Consider the following 19,050-nt stretch of genomic DNA (forward strand, 5'->3'; position numbering starts at 1 on the left):
TGGGTTAGCATGAATAAAGTAAACCCAGGACAGAACAATAAAGGAATTAAGTGTGGGTGCATGTGTGTTTCTGCACGCACAAACCTATATACATACAGAACCAACCTCAGTAACACTCGTTTGGTGATTTTTTTTTTTTTTTTTTTTTAAAATGTTAGCTGCTCTCCTGTTCACTTAACTCTCACTTAGCAAAAAATGGCATCCGCTTAGTGACCAGTCATGCCCATATTACATAAACACCAAAGATCAGGCTTAGTCCTTTGGCCTGTTCCAGAAACACTGTCATGGTTTAACCCCAGCAGGCAGCTGAGCCCCACGCAGCTGCTCACTCATTCTCCGCCCCCTACCCCCCCCGGTGGGATGGGGGAGAGAATTGGAAGAGTAGAAGTAAGAAAATTCATGGGTTGAGATAAAGACAGTTTAATAGGTAAAGCAAAAGCCGTGCGTGCAAGCAAAGCAAAACAAGGAATTCATTCACTACTTCCCATCGGCAGGCAGGTGTTCAGCCATCCCCAGGAAAGCAGGGCTCCATCATGCCTAACGGTTACTTGGGAAGACAAACGCCATCACTCCAAACATGCCCCCCTTCCTTCTTCTTCCCCCAGCTTTATGTGCTGAGCATGACGTCATATGGTGTGGAATATCCCTTTGGTCAGTTGGGGTCAGCTGTCCCGGCTGTGTCCCCTCCCAACGTCTTGTGCACCCCCAGCCTACTCACTAGCAAGGCAGCCTGAGAAACAAGAAAGGCCTTGACACTGTGCAAGCACTGTTCAGCAATAGCTAACTAAGACATCCCTGTGTTATCAACACTGTTTTCATCACAAACCCAAAACATAGCACCATACAATCTCCTATGAAGAAAATTAACTCTATCCTAGCAAAACCCAGTGTAAACACAAAATAAAAAGTTAGAAGACAGAGGTATCTGAGAAAGAGCAATAGTTGTATGTTGCTCACTTAAGAGGACTAGCGTACCTAAACAATAAGCACATATAAAACCACAAATCAGTTCATTTTTTCCTTCTGGTGAGCCCTTAAGATTTGGAAGCATTTCACTCACCGTAAAAATTAATTTAAAAAAAAAAAAAAAAAAAAGACATCAGCGTGTGCTAGCAATTTCCCGTAATGATAGAGGTGTGAGAGAAACACACTTCACCTAATGTTCTTGAATGCACTTACACACACCACATTTATCGACAAGAAGGTTAACTGCCTTTGTCTCCACCATCAGACATCACTAGAATCTACATCATTTACATCAAGGGTTCAGTGGGGGAGACCCTACGCCTGATAGGGCTGGGCCAAACCAGAGTGCACCACAAGAAGTTAACTTCTGCTGTCTCAGATGCTAAGCCTATGACAAGGCAAAAAGAATGGCCCACCCACACAAGGAAATAATTTTTAACTAGTATTTATGTAAAATGGATCACAGTTTATGATAGTCTTCAGAGACAGAAATGGAATTCTTGAAGATGCAAAATACCTGCAGTCGGAGAGTTTGCATGGTGAGACTTTTTGGGCAGGTTGAAGATTTGTTCACCAGGATCTGGTGGGGGAAGAGCATCTTGGCCTTGTCGAGCTTCCACAGGATCATACTCCTTCCCATCATAGTTAGCATCAAAGAACTTCTTAAACCACTGAATGAAATCTAAGTTGTCTTGGAAGCGCCCTTTGACCAGTTTTTCCACGGGAATTACCTGAAAGGTAGAATAAAGGTTCCAATAATATATCACTGCCATTTATAAATAAAAACATTTACATATACACATGCACACTTATTTGAAAAAATCTACTAACTGTATCAGCCTATATTCCTCTGCCATTGTTTTCTTTCTAAAAGAAAGGAAATTATGGTAGATCTGGAAGGGCTCTTAATAAGAAATAAAACCAAAATAAAACAAAGACCCAGCCTTTGAAGTGGCTATACAGTGGGTGTATGTAAGCCTTTATAACTGCTCTTCCACAGAGTTACTCCTTTCTTATTGCCGTGACAGCCATGATGAATGAAGCTGTTCTGGGAGTAACACTATATTCAACTAACTAGGGATTTCTGTTTTTAATGGACATGCTACAGTTGGGTATACTAAAAATGAACAGTTCTTCAAAACGTCCAGAGGGGAGTTTCTTGCTCTCCGTCCTACTGTTTGAACTACAAAAAACCCAGCAGCTTTTCCAAGACGTGCTGAAGTTCAAACCAACCTACATTTTGGTAGTACACGTTCATCATATGAACTAACCCTGAGGTTTTAACCTTGTAATTTTTTTTCCATTCTATATATAGCTATACATAGAACAGTTCATGGGCATGCAGAAGTTGACTAAAATGCCTATGAAGTTTTAGGAAAACAAAAGAAAGGCTATAAGGATGTCTCCATATCCATATCCTGCAAAAATTTTCACAGAAATTAAGCCTTCAAAAGGTGCCTTGGGCCAATATTAGTGTAAGGAGGTGGTTCAGCATTGCTCTGCAGGAGGCTCAACCTTCCCAGATGCTGTGGGCAGACAGGGACTACGAGGGGAATGCTGCAGAAGGAGGGCTGCCCTGCCTCGCTTAATTCGTGCAGCTGATTAAAGAGCCAAGTTAAACAGATCTTAATGCCTCCCGAATGCATTCAGTTTTCAGCTGGAAAAAGGGTACCTAAAACCATTGCAATTTTCATTTCTTCAAGATTAAGCCAACTGTGCAGCATTTTGTAAGTCTATGATACTTCTAGAAGGATTAATGCAGCATTTTGCATGTCCTTTCGGGTTGTTCCTTTTGTATCTTAATTCTGCATTGAGAAAGTATAGCAAGTTTGCTCCCTACAGAAAAATTGACAAATGTTAGCTTTATTAGGGTTTCCAACATTTCACTAACAAGTTGCACTGTAAATAGAAGCATCCACAGCATTTCAGGAAATAATGAGGGTTTTCCACTGCTTTAAAAAAGTCTTACAGGACTCTCTATTAAGACTGTTTAAATTTCAGAATAAGGCAACACTAAAAGCCAGAGCAGAACCTTAAAAGGATATACTGGTAGTACATCTGTGTAAAACTAAAAGTATGACAACATAACTTTCATTATTCATTTTTATCAACACAGTAGTTTATACTGGTGAGCCCATCAAACACACATTCAAGCATAAACTAGTACCTTATGGCTGAGCAAGCCATTTTCTAAGAGCCCTCCATTCTTAACTTTACAAGATCACATGTGCTGGCCAGCCTATCAAATAATTGGATAAATTATTCCAGCTCTTGAATACTTAAAATTCCTTAAACCCCATTTTGGACAAGAAGCATGGAATACTTATAAGAACAGCATATTTCCAAGTTATTTGGTTGGAAATTCAGGTCACCAGTAATTTTACTGTATCTAAAATTAAGGTTCACTGATGGCAAGGAATTTCCAACACATGGTATTTTATCAAAAGGATCTCTGATATTAAGATATAATGAGTTAGGCTGCACAATTCCTCAGTGGACACATGGACTCAATTTTCACTTTGTACCTAAGTGGAGCATGCCAAATTTCTTCATTCATGCCTAAATACCCTTTTCAGATAATGAAAGGTCAAGAAGAATGTTTTCACATACAACTCGTACTCCAGTTCTCAGTCCAAAAGTTGAAGAAGGGGACTTTAAGTATTTTGAAGTTTATTTCCCCTATTTTTTTGACTTCACCCAGTTTATACAACTTTTGAAACTTGTAGTGATTGAAATACAAATACAGAATGCCTACCTTATCCACATTCATTCTTTTAAATGATGCTTGCAGAAGTTTGAAGTTGTGAATGTATTCATGCTCCAGCTTTGCTTGAAACTTTACTTTCTTCAAGCTAATGCACCCTGGGAACAACATGTCCATGAACTGGCAGTAAGCTGCTCCTATAACAAGAGAATGCATTGACATTAATCCAGATGCACCCAGCTAAGACCAAATGGCGTTTAATGTCATTAGCAGAAAGCATGAGCAGAAAGCAACTGTGCTGACTAAGTCCCTGCTGTAATTCAACGTAACACTATGCACCCAAGATCTACTTGTCTAATGTACACTGAAGAGTGTGACATATTAATGTGGGTTTTTTCCGTTCAGTCTGGATGCACGACGCACTGCTGTGTAGCATCTGAAGAACCACCATGACTAATGCCAAGTAAATCTTTCTTCTGTATAAAACTGATGTTCTTAGAGTCCCTATACACAGTAGGACTGTCCATACAGTGGGAAGATCACAGTCAAAATGGAAATCTCTTAATAAGCTCCCTCAATCCTCACAGCCCCCTGAATTCAGCCAAGCCAAGATCTTCTTTCTTCTGGCACTTGTAGCCGAATGCCAATCAAGTCCAAGGCAATCATTTAAGATTATATCGAACCATGATTTAAAAAAAATAAATTGTAAAGCTCCAGCTTGTTAAAACATACTAGCCAGTTCCCACCCCTCCAAAACAAACATCTTTACTGATTTTCATCTCCTGAGAAAAGCATTTAAATAAGCAGATGTTAGCATAGTCCACCCATAGATTTCAGAAGCTGGGCTGCCAGCTTTAGTTCTCACTCAAAACAATAAGGTTTAAGTTCAACTTTGAGGGCTATCTGAACTTACGTATTAGTAGGTAGGGGTGTGTGTGCCTCTGTGTGTGTATAACTAATCCAGCACAGAGCTGCAAGTATATGGAAAATTTTCTAAACAGTGTACTGAGTACACCTAACAGGGATAGCCTTTTCTTGTATGCAGGGATCTTCCTCCTACAACATCATGTCACTGTCATTTGCAAAATAAGTCTTTACTGTTGACACACTCAGGTGTTTGGAAATTAAGGCTGAAAATGAGGAAATCAGAGGAAAACCAATTTCAGTTCTTCTTTAGAAGAGAGTTTTCTACAAAATGCTTTACACTCAGCAAAGATTTAGTGAAGTCCATTTCTGGAGCAGAGAGCTGTAGAGTGTGCAGCCCCTGCGCTTGAGCATACAGGGCAGGGAAGCGATCGCCCGATTACTCATGACAAGTTCAATTTAACTTCCACAAAAAGGACTTTTGTGCATTTAGTGCAGATCAGTTTTGACAAACAAGTGTCCAGATCTCACCTAACAGTTCAACGCAGTATCAACGACAATGATTTTTATCAAAAAATAATTCTGCTGAGTGCTCATACAGAAACCAAATTAACAGAGCACATACCTGGCTTGCCCAGTTTTACAGGAGGGGCAACAATAACTTAAAGTTTAAGACATTTTTCTCCATGGGTATACGCCTGTGTTTTGACAGGACCATCGTTACGCATGAGATAGTTCTCATTCTCTGTATCCACTCAACCATCACATGAAGGGTTACACAGCTCATAACTTCCCAAAAAGAGAAGCAGAGTTTAAAAGTGCAGTCCAAAAACATTTCCCAAAATACTGATACAAGTTTTGCTAAGGGGCTTACCAAGATCAAACTTTAGTACTGAAAACCACTGTCAAATTTTAAAAAATTCTCTTCACGTTGCCTAGCTTTGTGGGGGAAAACTGTTATAAAAAAAAAGTATCTGATTTTCCAAGGACACCTTGTGCTTAGCTGTTTGCAATGGTTTTGATATGATTAGGAATCAAAGTAAAATATTCCCTAAAGCAAAAGGAGCCTTCTGGCAAGTTACAAACATCAGATGACAAATTTGCATCTTCTTATAGAAAGCTATATAAACACAATTAGTTATTCAAAACTCATCCTCAGCAAGAGAGGTAAATACGTGGCAACAGGAAAAAATGACATTACAATTAAAAGCATGGATACAGAGATAATGCATGGCTTGACTACATTTATTACTGTTTAATTTCATGCAAAAGGATTATTATGCAATCATTTCATGTTATAAATTGGATTTGTTCCTAATTCTGTCCTTTCATCCTCCCCATACCCCAGTTATAAGCTTTACTCTGATATCTAAGTAATTGCCTGGAGGCCTTGAAAATGCACCGCGCAACCTTTCATCTAGATCCTTTTAGAAAACTAGAAACCCAAAGTGTTCACATGAGATTTTCTCCTTCTGCTGGTAATGCAAATTCCTTCTGCATGCCTTTAGATAGAGTCTTACTACGTTTAAGACTCTAGGTGCGGTATTTCCTTGTGTTTCCTTCCCACCAGGCTGGCAGTTGTTTCTGTGTTTTTGCCAGCCGGGAGGTGGTCCTGGGTCTGCACAACACTTGAGGGCAGAAAACACTGGACTACATCCACATGACAGCACGAGCCTGGTCTCTGATACAACACCGAAGCCAGCTGCCAGGCCGTTTCCCCAACAGGAGGATTTTATTACATCGGCAAACATAATTCATTAAAATGCTCTTTCCTGAAGTACAGAGCCAACATACAAACATGGACTGAACTAAACACTGCAAACTACAAAGAGAGAAAACTCTTCTCGACTCCCAAAAGGCAGAGACCCGCCTAGCACAGCAACAGGAGAAAGTAGAAATATCATTACAGTCAACTGGGACTACCTGATTTTGGATATCGAGGTTATGTACATATTTAATATTATAAAGGTATTTATTTATAATTTAAAATTTTACCGCCTAAAGCTTGTAGCTGTCACATTGCATTTGAATGCCAAACGTCAGAGCAGCAGAATGGGAACACTACTTTCTATGCTGCCCATCGCTGAGATTTCCTGGAGGCAGCAGACAGAGCAGCCCTACTGAAGTCACGCAAGATTGCAATGCCTTTACCTCACAGCCACAGCATATAGACACGTGGTCCTCTGCATACTGGACAGCACTTTAGGCCTATTCAATTTACTATACAACTGATGCTTCAATGCGGGTGCATGGGAAAGGAATATTTTTAACAGAACATAAAGAAAATGGCAGTAGAGATAATGACATCATGACTTGTGACATACCTCTTGCATAATTTACATGAACAATAGAATTTTTATGCCATTATATTTTATTCAAGATTTTAAAAGTTCCTTACATTTTCTGCAAAAAAACCCTGAATACCAACACCCAGCCACCCCACCCCCAAACCTAACAAATCTATACACAGGAGTTGAAAACATACTACCTGTCCAGAATGCCTCTCACAATAAATCAGTCTCGATGACCAAAAAACTTTTATACGCATGAAAACATGCACATACACACACACACAGACAAACAGAAATAATTTGAAATCTACTGAAATGAAAGATGAAAACTACAGCTGGTAGCACTGCAGAAGAGGGATCAATGTTAAAAAGCTCTTATCCTCTATCAGCTAACAAGCAATTTAGAACCACCGGCTAAAAGTCCTTCCGTGTATCTGATCTAGAATATTGATGCAGCCATTAGTTACAGAAGATATTCACAGGCCAGACTCCAAAACCAACCCGCCAACATGGCTGTGCTGGATTACACCCCCCCCGGCCGCTACTTTTGGCCCGATGAGTGACTGAGCGGAAAGAGCCCAGCAGCACGGCAGAGCTTGCAGGTGTTTGCTGGGCTTCCCACGCCAGGCTCAGGGCAGAGCAGGCAGCAAAGGCCAGCGAGGGGGCTGCACCCACGGGGCTGGGCAGGCAGGCAGCTGCCAGAGGAGGGGAAGGGATGCGGGGGCAGAGTCAAGACACAAAAGGACAAACCAAGAATTGAAAAGGTGGTTGTTTAAAGCTATTACAGTTGAAGAGTTTTGCCACATGCAGCGGTAAAGCTAGAAGCTTCTTCCCAATCTATAAAATCACAACATTTTCACAGCGTTTTCAGAGTTGTAGATAATCTTTCGCTAGTCCCCCCTGCAGTAAACAACGCTGAACTCATTCTAGCTTTTGTCCTATACTTTTCTTTCCCTGCTTCTACGTTTCCCTCCCAGACTGTCCATACTGACTTAACAGTTTGCTCTGAAGCATATGCACTCTGCGTCATTACAGATTTTCAGTTTTTTTCCTCCTTTCTCCTCTTCCGTCTGGAGGTTGATGAATCCAAAAAAGCAAACAAGTATTTTCTTAATAATCAAAGGTACTTCTGCTTCTGACTATTTAAAGCACAAGGAAATTAAAGGAGATAACAATGGAAACAAGAGAATAGTGTTTTCCTGCAAGTTTTTACTGCTTGGTAAACCTCCTAGACTTCAGCTGGAGAGCAAGATTGGATCCTTGGTATTTTTGGCATTTATGTATATATATTTATAAAGGAAAATGTAAATATTATTTGCAAACTAACTTCTTTAAATATACTGTATTTAGTACCTCATATACTAATAAAGTATTTAGCAGAAATACTATAATATAAGCTCAGGTATGCCCAAGTTAGTATTCGTCTCCTATAGGAGGAGTCAGGACAGTCCTTCACATCAAATGTCAGAAGACTCCGTTCCTCCCCGTTCATCCCTGCAGTGTATGGGAGCAAGATCCCAGAAAGTCACATAAAACCACACCAGCCAACATGGGAACACAAAGGGCCCATGAAAAGACAGGGCTTGTCTGTGTGTGGGGCTGCTTTATTTTTTGTTCTGATGTCCAAACCACAGCAAAAGGAGCTAAGTGCTACACTAGAAATTTCTTATAAATGCTAAGTAAGAATTTTGTTCTAAAATGGCATGCAGTTCAAGTTTAAACCTTTAAACCAGGCCTCAGTTTGATTTTCACATACTCCTTTTTGAAAAAACCCGTTTGGGAAAAAAGTCTGACCATACCTTTTTCTGTAATTCAAATTTTTTGTTTGTTTGCTTTAAGGAAATATTTTTCAGATAATCTAAAAACATATGTCCAGTCACATTAGATACAAATTCCTTCAAATTATTCATTCCCTCCACAGCTGCAGCAACCTGACCACGCGTTTGGAAAATACGGGATGATTTGTATGCATATTAGTCATCAGCACTTCAGTTCACTAGAGCGATGGTTGCTAACACTGATGGGAAACTGCACACACCTGGTATTTCTGTTGCTGGGACAACAACAACAAAAAAAGGCAGCAACTTGCAAGGAGCATGCGTGACCTAATAGTTTTGATAAGAACAGGGAAAAAAACTGCAAAGGCCAGCAATCATTGTTTACAGTACATCAGCACTTGGGGCTTGTCTTTTACCGCAGGCTTCCTAGAATTGCTTCCGTGGGAGTGATGTTAAGATAGGTTTTTGACTTAGATATCATAGTATAGATTTTCATTTAGATTTCAAATACGGGTGTTCTGTTATGCCACTCAAGGTTTTTTTTAAACTGGGCATGCCTGTGACCATAAAGTTGTGTTACATATAGCCACACGTTTAAGAAATAGCACAATTCATGTTGAGCACTCCATTGGAGACCACAGTCTTCAAATTCCTATTTGCATTTCCAGCAGCACCTATATGACCTAGGATATAGGTCAATACAATTCTATTTCTCCAATTAAAAAAAAACAACCCCGATTTAAGAGGTTTCAGCCCATTTCCTGGCGAACGTTCAAGCCCACATCAATTTACTGCCTGCTTGGTTGTAGAGAAGCAAGCGTTCATGGGGCTGTGCATCAATGAAGCCCTTCTGGCCTGAGCTTCACCCCTCCCAGCAACAGTCTTGGGAGGGCACTTAAAAAAAAAAAAAAAAAAATTGATGCAGATCAGAGTGCAGCCCTGCACTCCTGCACATAGTTGCATGAGCACAGCTGCCTCAGTGAGGACAGGGTGAGTGCCTGCATACAGATGGGAGCTTCTGAAAGCAACGCTGCCACCACAAAGAACAGCCTACAGCACTATGTACCTCCTACAACCTTACCGATGGTCATTGAGATACAGGTGTCTAATTGACATCTGCTTCAGAAAGTCCTATTCCACACAGGTGGGGCATTTGTATGACATAATCCAGAATATCCACTTATTTTAAATAACGCATGTGGGAGGGAGGTTCCCCCTGTGTTAACTTGTATTTTCTTTTTCTTAAATATGTAAATTGTTAAGCTGCTCATAAATTATACACAGCAGAATTTTTAATACTTAATTTTTAGCAATAATTTATTTTGGAATTCATTAATTTTTTAATGGGAAGATCAGAACAATTTCAGAAAGCACAGTTCCCATTTAACTTAAAATAGCTGCATAACTCATCATGCCTAAAAAAAGTAGCACACAAAATCTAACAAGCTCTTTCAAAAGGGGGGAGATCAAGCAACTGACTGCAAGTGAGTGCTATGAATAATTAAATAATAATTTAAACAAGTAAAAACCTTGTTTAAGTTCTATTCCTCCTGAATTCGTAATGAATTACATTTAAAAAAATATTATTGGCTGAAGATCTCATGATACTGCTTTGCAAGCTTCCTCAGAAAGTTTTGGAAACGATCTTAAATCCAATCATTAACATCCATTGTATCCCTCTAATCCTAAACATCATATGGAAGACATTAGAGAGTCATTGACGCTAAGCATCCTCTGTGCTGCATGACCTCAGGACAACATGCCAGTTCCTTGAAACATGGCTTGGTTACAGAGTGCAAATGGGATCAAGCCATGTTTTAATCATGTTTCCAAGTTGCTCTAGAGACCCAGCCTTTGCAAGGCTGCAAACTGGAAAAACACCAAAACCACGGATGTTGAAACACGCTTCAGCTTCACAGGCACTAGCACACCGGGATGTACAGAAATCATGCCGGCACCAAATGCTCCAACGGGGTCCTATAATGCAGATTTTAGTAATACACGTGTAGGAAGTTATGGGTTAATATAGGCACTGCGCAAAATACACCTTCTGAGACATGAAAAAACAAATCCTATGCAGCTAAGCCACAGAATACGCCCCGTTTGCATGTATATATACACGACATGCAGAAGAAAAAGCCCTTCTCACCATCTCTCTGTCTGGCCAGTACCCTTCTTCTCCAGTCACCTCAGCCCTGCTCGGAAAGATCTTTGCTGCGTGCAGGAGAGAAGAGCTGGCTCTCACAGAGCACTGCTCGGGAGGCAGCGTGCCTGGCACGCCGCTCCCTGCTGCTACCGAGGGGCCCGAGGCTGGGTGGTGCCGGAGGCACGACGGGCCACCTTGCAAACAAATGCTGCCGGGCCTAGGGGCGGGTGATGAGCCCCACGGCGCAGAGCCCCAGCGCGCAGTCCCTGGAAGCAGAACACCTCGGACACCCTCCACCAGCCAGGAATGACCCTCCTCCCTGCACAGCACCGGTCGCGAGGGACAACAGCCAGCAGAGGCTGTGACGGAGCTCTCCCCCAAGTCCCCAGCCGGAGAGGCAACACAAGTCAAACAAAGAACAACATTTGCCCTATCGTCACACTGCCTGCCTTCCTCCGAGATCAGGGCAGTGGAGTACCAACAAAATGTATGTATAAAGGGACTATATATTTTCACAGGAGGAACGCCAGCAGAGATGCGGTACTAGCTACAGCAGTCACCACATGAAAAATTCCCTGCAGCAACGCCCAGGGCATCTGCAGAGAAAGCATCACAGTCTAAAATTTGAAAATGCCAAACCACACGCTCTCTTTATAATACCGTCATTTATTAAAACCAAGGAAAAAAAACAAAAACAAAACACCCCGCATTTAGTCCTTCATCCTTGCATACAAATCCTGAAAGACAGAAGGTCTGTATGCACTGGAGGCCAGACTATTTGTAAGTTTATAATTCTACTGAGAATTTTCAAATGTGCGTGTGTGGAGAAGAGATTCTGTATCTCCTTAACCTCAAAGGATCACACAAGTATACCTAAGCCAGAAATTATACCTCACTTCAGGCTGCATTTTCCTTTCTATATACATTTACCATTTCTATCTTCCTTGCTCATAATTTATATAGCTTGTACACTGTGTTTTCTTTTTAATTCATATGCAAGCCCTCTATAGTCTCCTGCCTGACTCTTATTTTGAATATACTCTCATGTAGCAACCAAACACTCATGAAAAGCCCTGTAACACGTTCACTTGGTATTCCCTATAGATGAAAAACAGCCTTAGTAAAGAAAATTCAGTTATAAGCTGTTTAGTCAGAATTCTTTTTAAGAAGCCGCTGTGTATTCATTACAAAAAAGCATGACTCCTAAGAAACAACTAGTGTCATAATTCATTTGAAACTCCTACTCCCCAAGCCTATGGGTGTTGCACATGGGATCCTACTACATTAAATCCACTCAGTTGTTCTCTATTATTTTTCATTCATGTATCAAATTGAATGCTCTCAAGTCTAATGCCCATCTAAAGGCAATGCACTATGCCTTCAATTAAAACCATGGATTATAAATTTCATTCAGGTTAACAACCTTGCAGGAAGTAAAACCCAGAGACCAAAAACTGACACTCACCTAAAGCGAAGAGAATTGTATTGCTTTGAGATGCTCAAAGAGATTTTCTCTCTCGAGTTGTCAAAACTAAACTACCAGAGGAGCTGCAGACTAAATTTAGACTCTCCAGGGCTGCATCCATCCATAACCTGGCCTTTTTGGCACATCACTACTACAGCAGGCATTCAGAAAGCTCAGGGGACACTGCACTTTGCTCGGCCTACTTAGCAGAGACAAAAACACATCTAAGACTCCCAAAGAATACAAATACTTTATGACTAAGCCAGCCTCTTCCTTTGCCGCTCCTCATCCTAGCAGCTCTGTTCCTCTAACTGGCAATTGGGGAATAGGCTGGTATTGCTACAGCATGTGTATTATCAAAGGTACTTCTCCACGGCAATGAGAAAAAGAAGGTCTGATTACTTTTTCTGTCTTTATTCCAAACTGTCACATTAAGCTTTAGGTATGCTCTGAATAAAGCCTTTAGTAAAAGCAGAATGTCACATTATTCCCTTCTTGCTTAAGCTCAGAATGTCCAAAATTACTGCTAGGTTGGCTGCAAAACATGGGCACCTGTGAGGTCTCAACAGTCAGGTACTGAACACGAGTGTATGCCACATCTAGGTAGCTCATGCCTCCTAAAAGTAATGCCTTCAAGCTTTTCATTTAGACTTAGCATCCCCCCCCCACACACTTTTTTTGGCCTTGCATTTAGTTTTTTCTGGCCTTTCGATTGCTCCTTATTAACAAAAATGAACAAGAACTGAACAGTCATATAACAGCATAACAAATCTTAATGCTTTTTTCTAAAAAAGAAAATGCCCATACAATTTTACAGTAGGTTATAAAAATTCAGTTACAGTGGCTCTGCAGCTCCTTGTTAATGCTGTGAAATGCTTCATAGTTGTAAAGAGTTTCCCACATATTCCTTCTCTTTGAAGTCCTGGAGAAATGCTCATATTTTATGGAAACTAACGTTAAGCTGCATGAATGCTGCCAATGCTTCAAGGAACATCAGCCAAAGGAACGCCAGAATGAATGTGTTAGATCGGCCGTTCTCAAACTACGGTCCATACCACGCTTGCTGGTGCTCTGCCTGTTAGTTGGCTGGTCATTTGTGCTACTGTTCCCCTAGTTTCCATCCTGTAAACTACACTAGAAGTACACTAAATAAACTATATGTACATTAAATAAACTACTTGGGGTTTACACGGTAAACTATATTAAATACAGAAAGATACCCAAGGCTTCTTGTCCATCTATCTTCAGTCCTTACTCATGCATGTCTTGCACGTTAAGGATGGACTGTGCAGTCTCAAATGGAAAGGACCTAGTCCGTAAGACTACTATGCTCTAGTGTCTGCTAGCAGGAGTTTAGATTCATCAGTTCAGAGAGTGAAGTCCTCCGGACCACAGGAAGGACTGCACTAGAGTGTTTCTTCAGATAAAGAACTATTAAAGCCCCTTCTGGGATTGTAATGAGCATTAGCACAAAAATAAGAATGTGTAAGTATCAAACTTAACTATCAAACCAAATGGGGAAATTTAAGTTTACAGCTTTGACCTGTTAAGATATGAATGTAAAAGCATCTGGTAACAATAGCAATCGATACAATCCGGGAAGTTCTAAAGGAAGAAAAGATTTAATTTTATATGGGATGGAGTAAGAGCTCTAATGAGACAACCCTTTTTCAGTTTTTCCCTTGTGGTGTGGCCCAAAATCCTGACTGGAGGTCACAGAAGAAGTTGTATAAGAAGCTGTGTAATGAAATGGGACAGTGGGTTTGTGACAATTTCCATGCTTTTCTCCTGCCTGCCCCACCCAGCTGAAGTCTCTCAATCTGATCTTCTTAAATATCTTTAACTCATTTTATTCTGCATACTTAAAATTTTCTTAGATCACCTCTCCCTTATTTTGGGAAAGGGGTTTGGGGTTTTTTTTCTTTGTTTTTTTTTGTAAGCCCACATACATTTAACTTGATGGAGAATTCACTTCAAAAGCTTCCTTTCAACTGTTTATGAGCATATAAATAGCTATGCAGGAACAAGTCAATAACTTGTCTAGTTTGCTTCCTGTTTCAAACAATGGCAAACATTGGGTATTTTGGGATGAAAATGTCCATTCTATCTTTCTATCTCCTTATAAGTGTGTTTGCTTGTGTATACCTATATCTATATCTCTATATATAGCTACACCCATATTTTCACACGTGTGCACACATCCTTATTATGTGATTATTTTCTTTATGTATAATTCACCAAAAGAAAATACTTAGGCTAACTTCCAGACATGTAAATATAACAACAGCTAAATATAACATTTCAATTTCAAGTTTAATAACTGTTAAAAAGGTTATTTCCCCATGTTCTCTCTCTTTAGTTATTTAGTTTATATCAGTTACTTACATGCACTTTAACCTGCACTTTTTTCAACCTCAATTTTATAGTCATTGTGCAAGCCTGCAAGCATGCAAGCCTGCTTCTGCAGCTGAGATTTGTCTTTTAAATTTTGAAGAATAGGCTATCATCCTCAAAGGATTTTCCGTACCTTTCAAGGAACATCTCTGAGACAGAAAATTTACCCAGAATGGTAGGTAAATTCAAGTATATGAATATAAGACCCCATTTATGCATTTCAGCTTGACCAGTAAATAGCCGAATTGAAGAGCATTGTCTTCATAAGTAAGATATTCCCAGCATGTCAGTTGTCTGGAAGTAGCAATCTAAGTTAGATCTCCTCCAACACAAACATCTTCAAATTTAAAAATCACAGTAGGAAGTCAGAAAGAATCACTCCCCAGGGGCATCTGTATTCTCAGGCTGAAACATCAGCCTTTGTCTGTCATTTCTAGTCATTATCTAGTTACAGACTCTGTTGTTTAACATGTATCTTGTAGTTGCCACTCTGATTAACCAAAATGTCCAAAGATTCAAACCATTAGCCTTTTTTTCAGGGCTCATTACCAAATTTACTTACAGCAAGAGTTCAGTTACATTTAAAGAGAAACAGGCAGATTTTCTTGACAAACTTCTAAAGCCCTCACAGCAGCTAAAGGCTCATTTCCTCAAATACATGTTTTTCTTCACAGTCACACTTGTGCTCTTTTCCTACAAACATCAGCAGAGATTTGAGGACCCTTACCAGGAAGGAAAAGGTGCTGGAGAATTTTGTTCAACCGGGGTGTCAGTTCTCTATTTGTCTCTTTTTCAGCTATGTCCACTCTCCATTTGAAAAGATACCATCCCGGTAGCTTTACAACACAAAAGCTTATCACTGTATTCTTTTCTTGCTTAGTCAACCTTTTTATTACTTCTGTGTATCTTCTGCTACATTTGTCCCATTCACCTCTGCATTTGTTTTATGCTTTCTCAAGGCACCTTATCTTTCCATGATTAACATGAACGCAAAAATGCTTTCTTTGCACATACATTAGTCTCTTTTCTCAGAGTAACTGTTTTATGTCAAAGTTAAAAGTTATCTATTTTCAACAAATCAGACTTTTAAAGTGGTTTTAAAATAAACATTTGTAGAGCATACCACACTTTCTTACCTGAACAGAGTTGTTCAACTTTTGTGTAGTTTAAAGCTAATATATCATTAACCCATGCGATGATGTCATGTCTGCTCATAGTCTCTTGGGTTATAGAGGTAGAGTACACGTTGACCGCCATTCCCCAACTAGGAAAAAAAGGAAAAAAAAAAATTTTTTGACATTTTGAAAATTGTTTTCTGGATACAATGAATTTACACTTCTTAAAAAAAAAAAAAGAAGGAAAAGCTGCATCACTGCACAACCTTCTCTTATTTATTGAGAAGGGAGGCTTAATTTTTATTCTTTGATGATACATGACCTCCTCAGTGTCCTCTTGGAATCTATGAACATATTTCTCTGGCTGTCATTGTGAACTTAAAGAACATACAAACCTACAGCACTATGCTTAATGCTAATAAGGTACGAAAAAAAAGAATCAGACATAGCCCAAAGATACGCAGACAGGATCAGAGACCTGGGATTTTGTCACATAGTGCTGCACAAACATAGTGATCTGACATCTATCCATCAGGTTTTTTGCCACTGCAGGATGATCAGACTGCCTAAACCAGTATTTAATTTGCAGATAACTTCTAGAAGATGTAGCTGTTCTACTTACTCAACTTTCTTACTGGGACAGGGGCCTTTTTGATCATTAATTCAGTTCCTAACAGTCACAAAGTGAATACCAGATAATATTTTTTATCAATTTACCAACCTCTATCCTGAAAGTAACTGAGACTTGCACTCCCAACCGTCTAGTTGGAAAGCTGCTGTGGAGCCCGATTCCTCTAAATTGTTAGGAACACTTCCTCTCAGCTTAAACCCATTTGATCTTCCACCAACATTATCCTCCAGCTCTAACAGCTTTTTCTTCACCAGAGCTGATTTCATAATGCATTAGGGACAGCACTCAAGAGTCTGTCCCAGTGCCCAGGTAGGCTAGATTAAACAAATCAATCCTCTGAGTCTCTTATAAAGTCAGACCTGCACTTACTGGTCATGCCAGCAGTCCTCCTTGAACACAGCCAGTTTCAGACTGTGTTCAGATAATGCTTCACCAAGACCTTGGAAAATGGCACTCTGTGCTGAAAATTTTCATAGCCACATCATCTTAAATAGATCCTTCTAGTTAGCTAAGGTCCTTTCCTGCAAGTAGGTCTAATTCACAGTAGCTTTTATCATCAGTCCCCAGGTGCATAGGCTAGAAACACATACTACTCGATTTTATTCCCTGTTATTCTACACTAGTCACATCTTTCTGTTGCGTGACATTACCAAGAGAAAAGACAAGCACATTCAAGTTTATCTCATCAATAGTTTCAAAGAGCAGAGTCAAGATCATTCATGAAAAGATTAAAAAATGTTCCCAAGACTAGTGGACTTCAGGAAGTCCACTAGTAACAATCCAAGTACGAGGTGTCTCAGAAACCATCAAATAGTCAAAGTTGCACTATTATTCTTGGAAAGAAAGGGTTCGGTGGGGACTGCACACCTTTGTCTCTAGTGACACCTTGTAGCTAACAGTTAACTGGCTAGCTTTGGTGCCAGTCCTGCCACCTCAGCCTTGGACCGCAACCTTCTCCCTCAGTGAAAGAGAGCAGGATCTCCTCTGTGGGATTCGAGGTCTGCGAGGACTGTTTCCATTGACAATTTGCAAACATGTAACTGTTTGAAGCTTGATAGACAATTCTGCAGAGAACCCAAAGACTGCAGGTTAACTCCATCCATTTTTCAGGTGTGCTGGAGCAACCCAGATAAAAAGTGTAAAACACCCACCAGCATGAAACTTGACACAGTAACATATAAGTGTGTAAGTACATACAGCAGGGAATGTATTTTAAATACATGATGACAAAGTTCATAATGTAGGTCACCTTCTACAAAACAAATTTCACAAACACAGAAGATCATTCAAATTGTCCCCATCTACTGACATTAAGAGCCAAAACATAAAATCCCCAAGTTTGCCTGATGAGAAGGAAAAAAATTAAAGAAGAAGAAAAGACAGACCAGTAAGAGAAAGCAGGCCCAAAAAATTCATGCTCCAATAGTCAGGCTACTACTGCCAGCAATTCATTCAGAACCAGGCTACCCCTCTACCCACTTCTGTAGGTGCACCTCCGAAGCATGGAAGAAATCAGCCCGTCCTCAGTCTGTTCAGTTCTTCCTGCAGGCTCCCAGACAGCACAGCTAACTGTATGAACATAGCACTGTAGTCACTGTAACAGTTAGCAAAGGCTGTTTTCTTGGCACACACTAAGCACTTGGATTGAACCGAGCGCTAGGAACAAAGTTTTAGAAATAGGGAGTGCCCTTTTACTCTTGAAACCACACCATAATGGCTAACCATGAAAGCTTAGCTTCAACATCAGGATGGAAGGGACGGAGCACAGCACAAAGGCAAACAGCACCTTTGTTACTAATGGCATCTGAAGTTTAAACCGTCACTGTTAGCATGGTTTTTACTCTACTATTCCTAGCCTTTTTATATAGGTAGGAAACTAACAGAAAGATACTACCACTGTCACTATTAAACTAACATGTTCAGTATTGTTTGTAAGATCACTTCAAGTAACAGCTTAGTAGTGACTTAAATATTTGCTTAAGATTCAGAATAGTGAGTTTAATATTAAACCAAGAGATCAATATAGTACAGTCCACTCACTTCTAAAGAAGCTAAAGATATTTAGATGCTAACATTTGAAAGGAAGCTACTCTGATTTGCAACTGCCACTACTTCATCCAAATTTTAATTGTCCTCTTGAGACCAGGCAGAACTCAGAACAACCATCAGCTACCAGTAGTGAAAGCAGCAAGTCTACTCTGTTAAAAAGATCAAGAAAATCCACGTGCAGGAAGGCAGCAGAAATTCCCTCATCATCCTCTTCCAAAAGCAACTGCAAAGACAAATACCTATCCTTCTGCGAGCAACAGGAGAGCAAACAACCTCCTTTGCTGCAGTGCATGGGATGGAGAACTCTACTTCAGGAAACAGTGAGTAAATGAATAACCTTGAGTTTTACAACGATACCCTGAAGGATATCTGTAATATAACTTACGCTGTGTCTGCAAATGAATCATGGTCTATGTGTCAAATGAAAGTTCAAGCTATTTGTTAGGGACAATAGCTTCACATTCGTACACACAGATAAGCATGAGGGTGTATCGATACAATTTTAAACAAATTTATGCAAAATTAATCAGAATCTATGTTAAAAAAAATCAACAACATGCCATTACCATTTATTCTCAGTGACTTGTTAACATACGTCTGAATCTTCCACAGCCTCTTCTCTCAAAAGAGTTCACCATGTCTTTGCA

The 19,050-nt window shown here is 40.0% G+C and overlaps 1 protein-coding gene across 1 annotated transcript in view; it reads right to left on the reverse strand.

Annotated features, from left to right (window-relative positions):
- MAPRE2 (microtubule associated protein RP/EB family member 2) overlaps positions 1-19,050 on the reverse strand; it is a 76,132-nt gene that overhangs the window by 24,087 nt on the left and 32,995 nt on the right. The window contains exons 2-4 of the mRNA XM_009285599.1: positions 15,745-15,872; positions 3,722-3,867; positions 1,484-1,697 (exon numbers count right to left, since the gene is read on the reverse strand). Of these exons, the coding sequence (XP_009283874.1) occupies positions 1,484-1,697; positions 3,722-3,867; positions 15,745-15,865 (481 nt within the window). The 5' untranslated portion in view covers positions 15,866-15,872. The remainder of the gene's footprint in view (positions 1-1,483; positions 1,698-3,721; positions 3,868-15,744; positions 15,873-19,050) is intronic.

This window comes from Aptenodytes forsteri, unplaced genomic scaffold (genome assembly GCF_000699145.1).
Source record: "Aptenodytes forsteri isolate BGI_AS27 unplaced genomic scaffold, ASM69914v1 Scaffold23, whole genome shotgun sequence".
NCBI lineage: Eukaryota > Metazoa > Chordata > Aves > Sphenisciformes > Spheniscidae > Aptenodytes > Aptenodytes forsteri.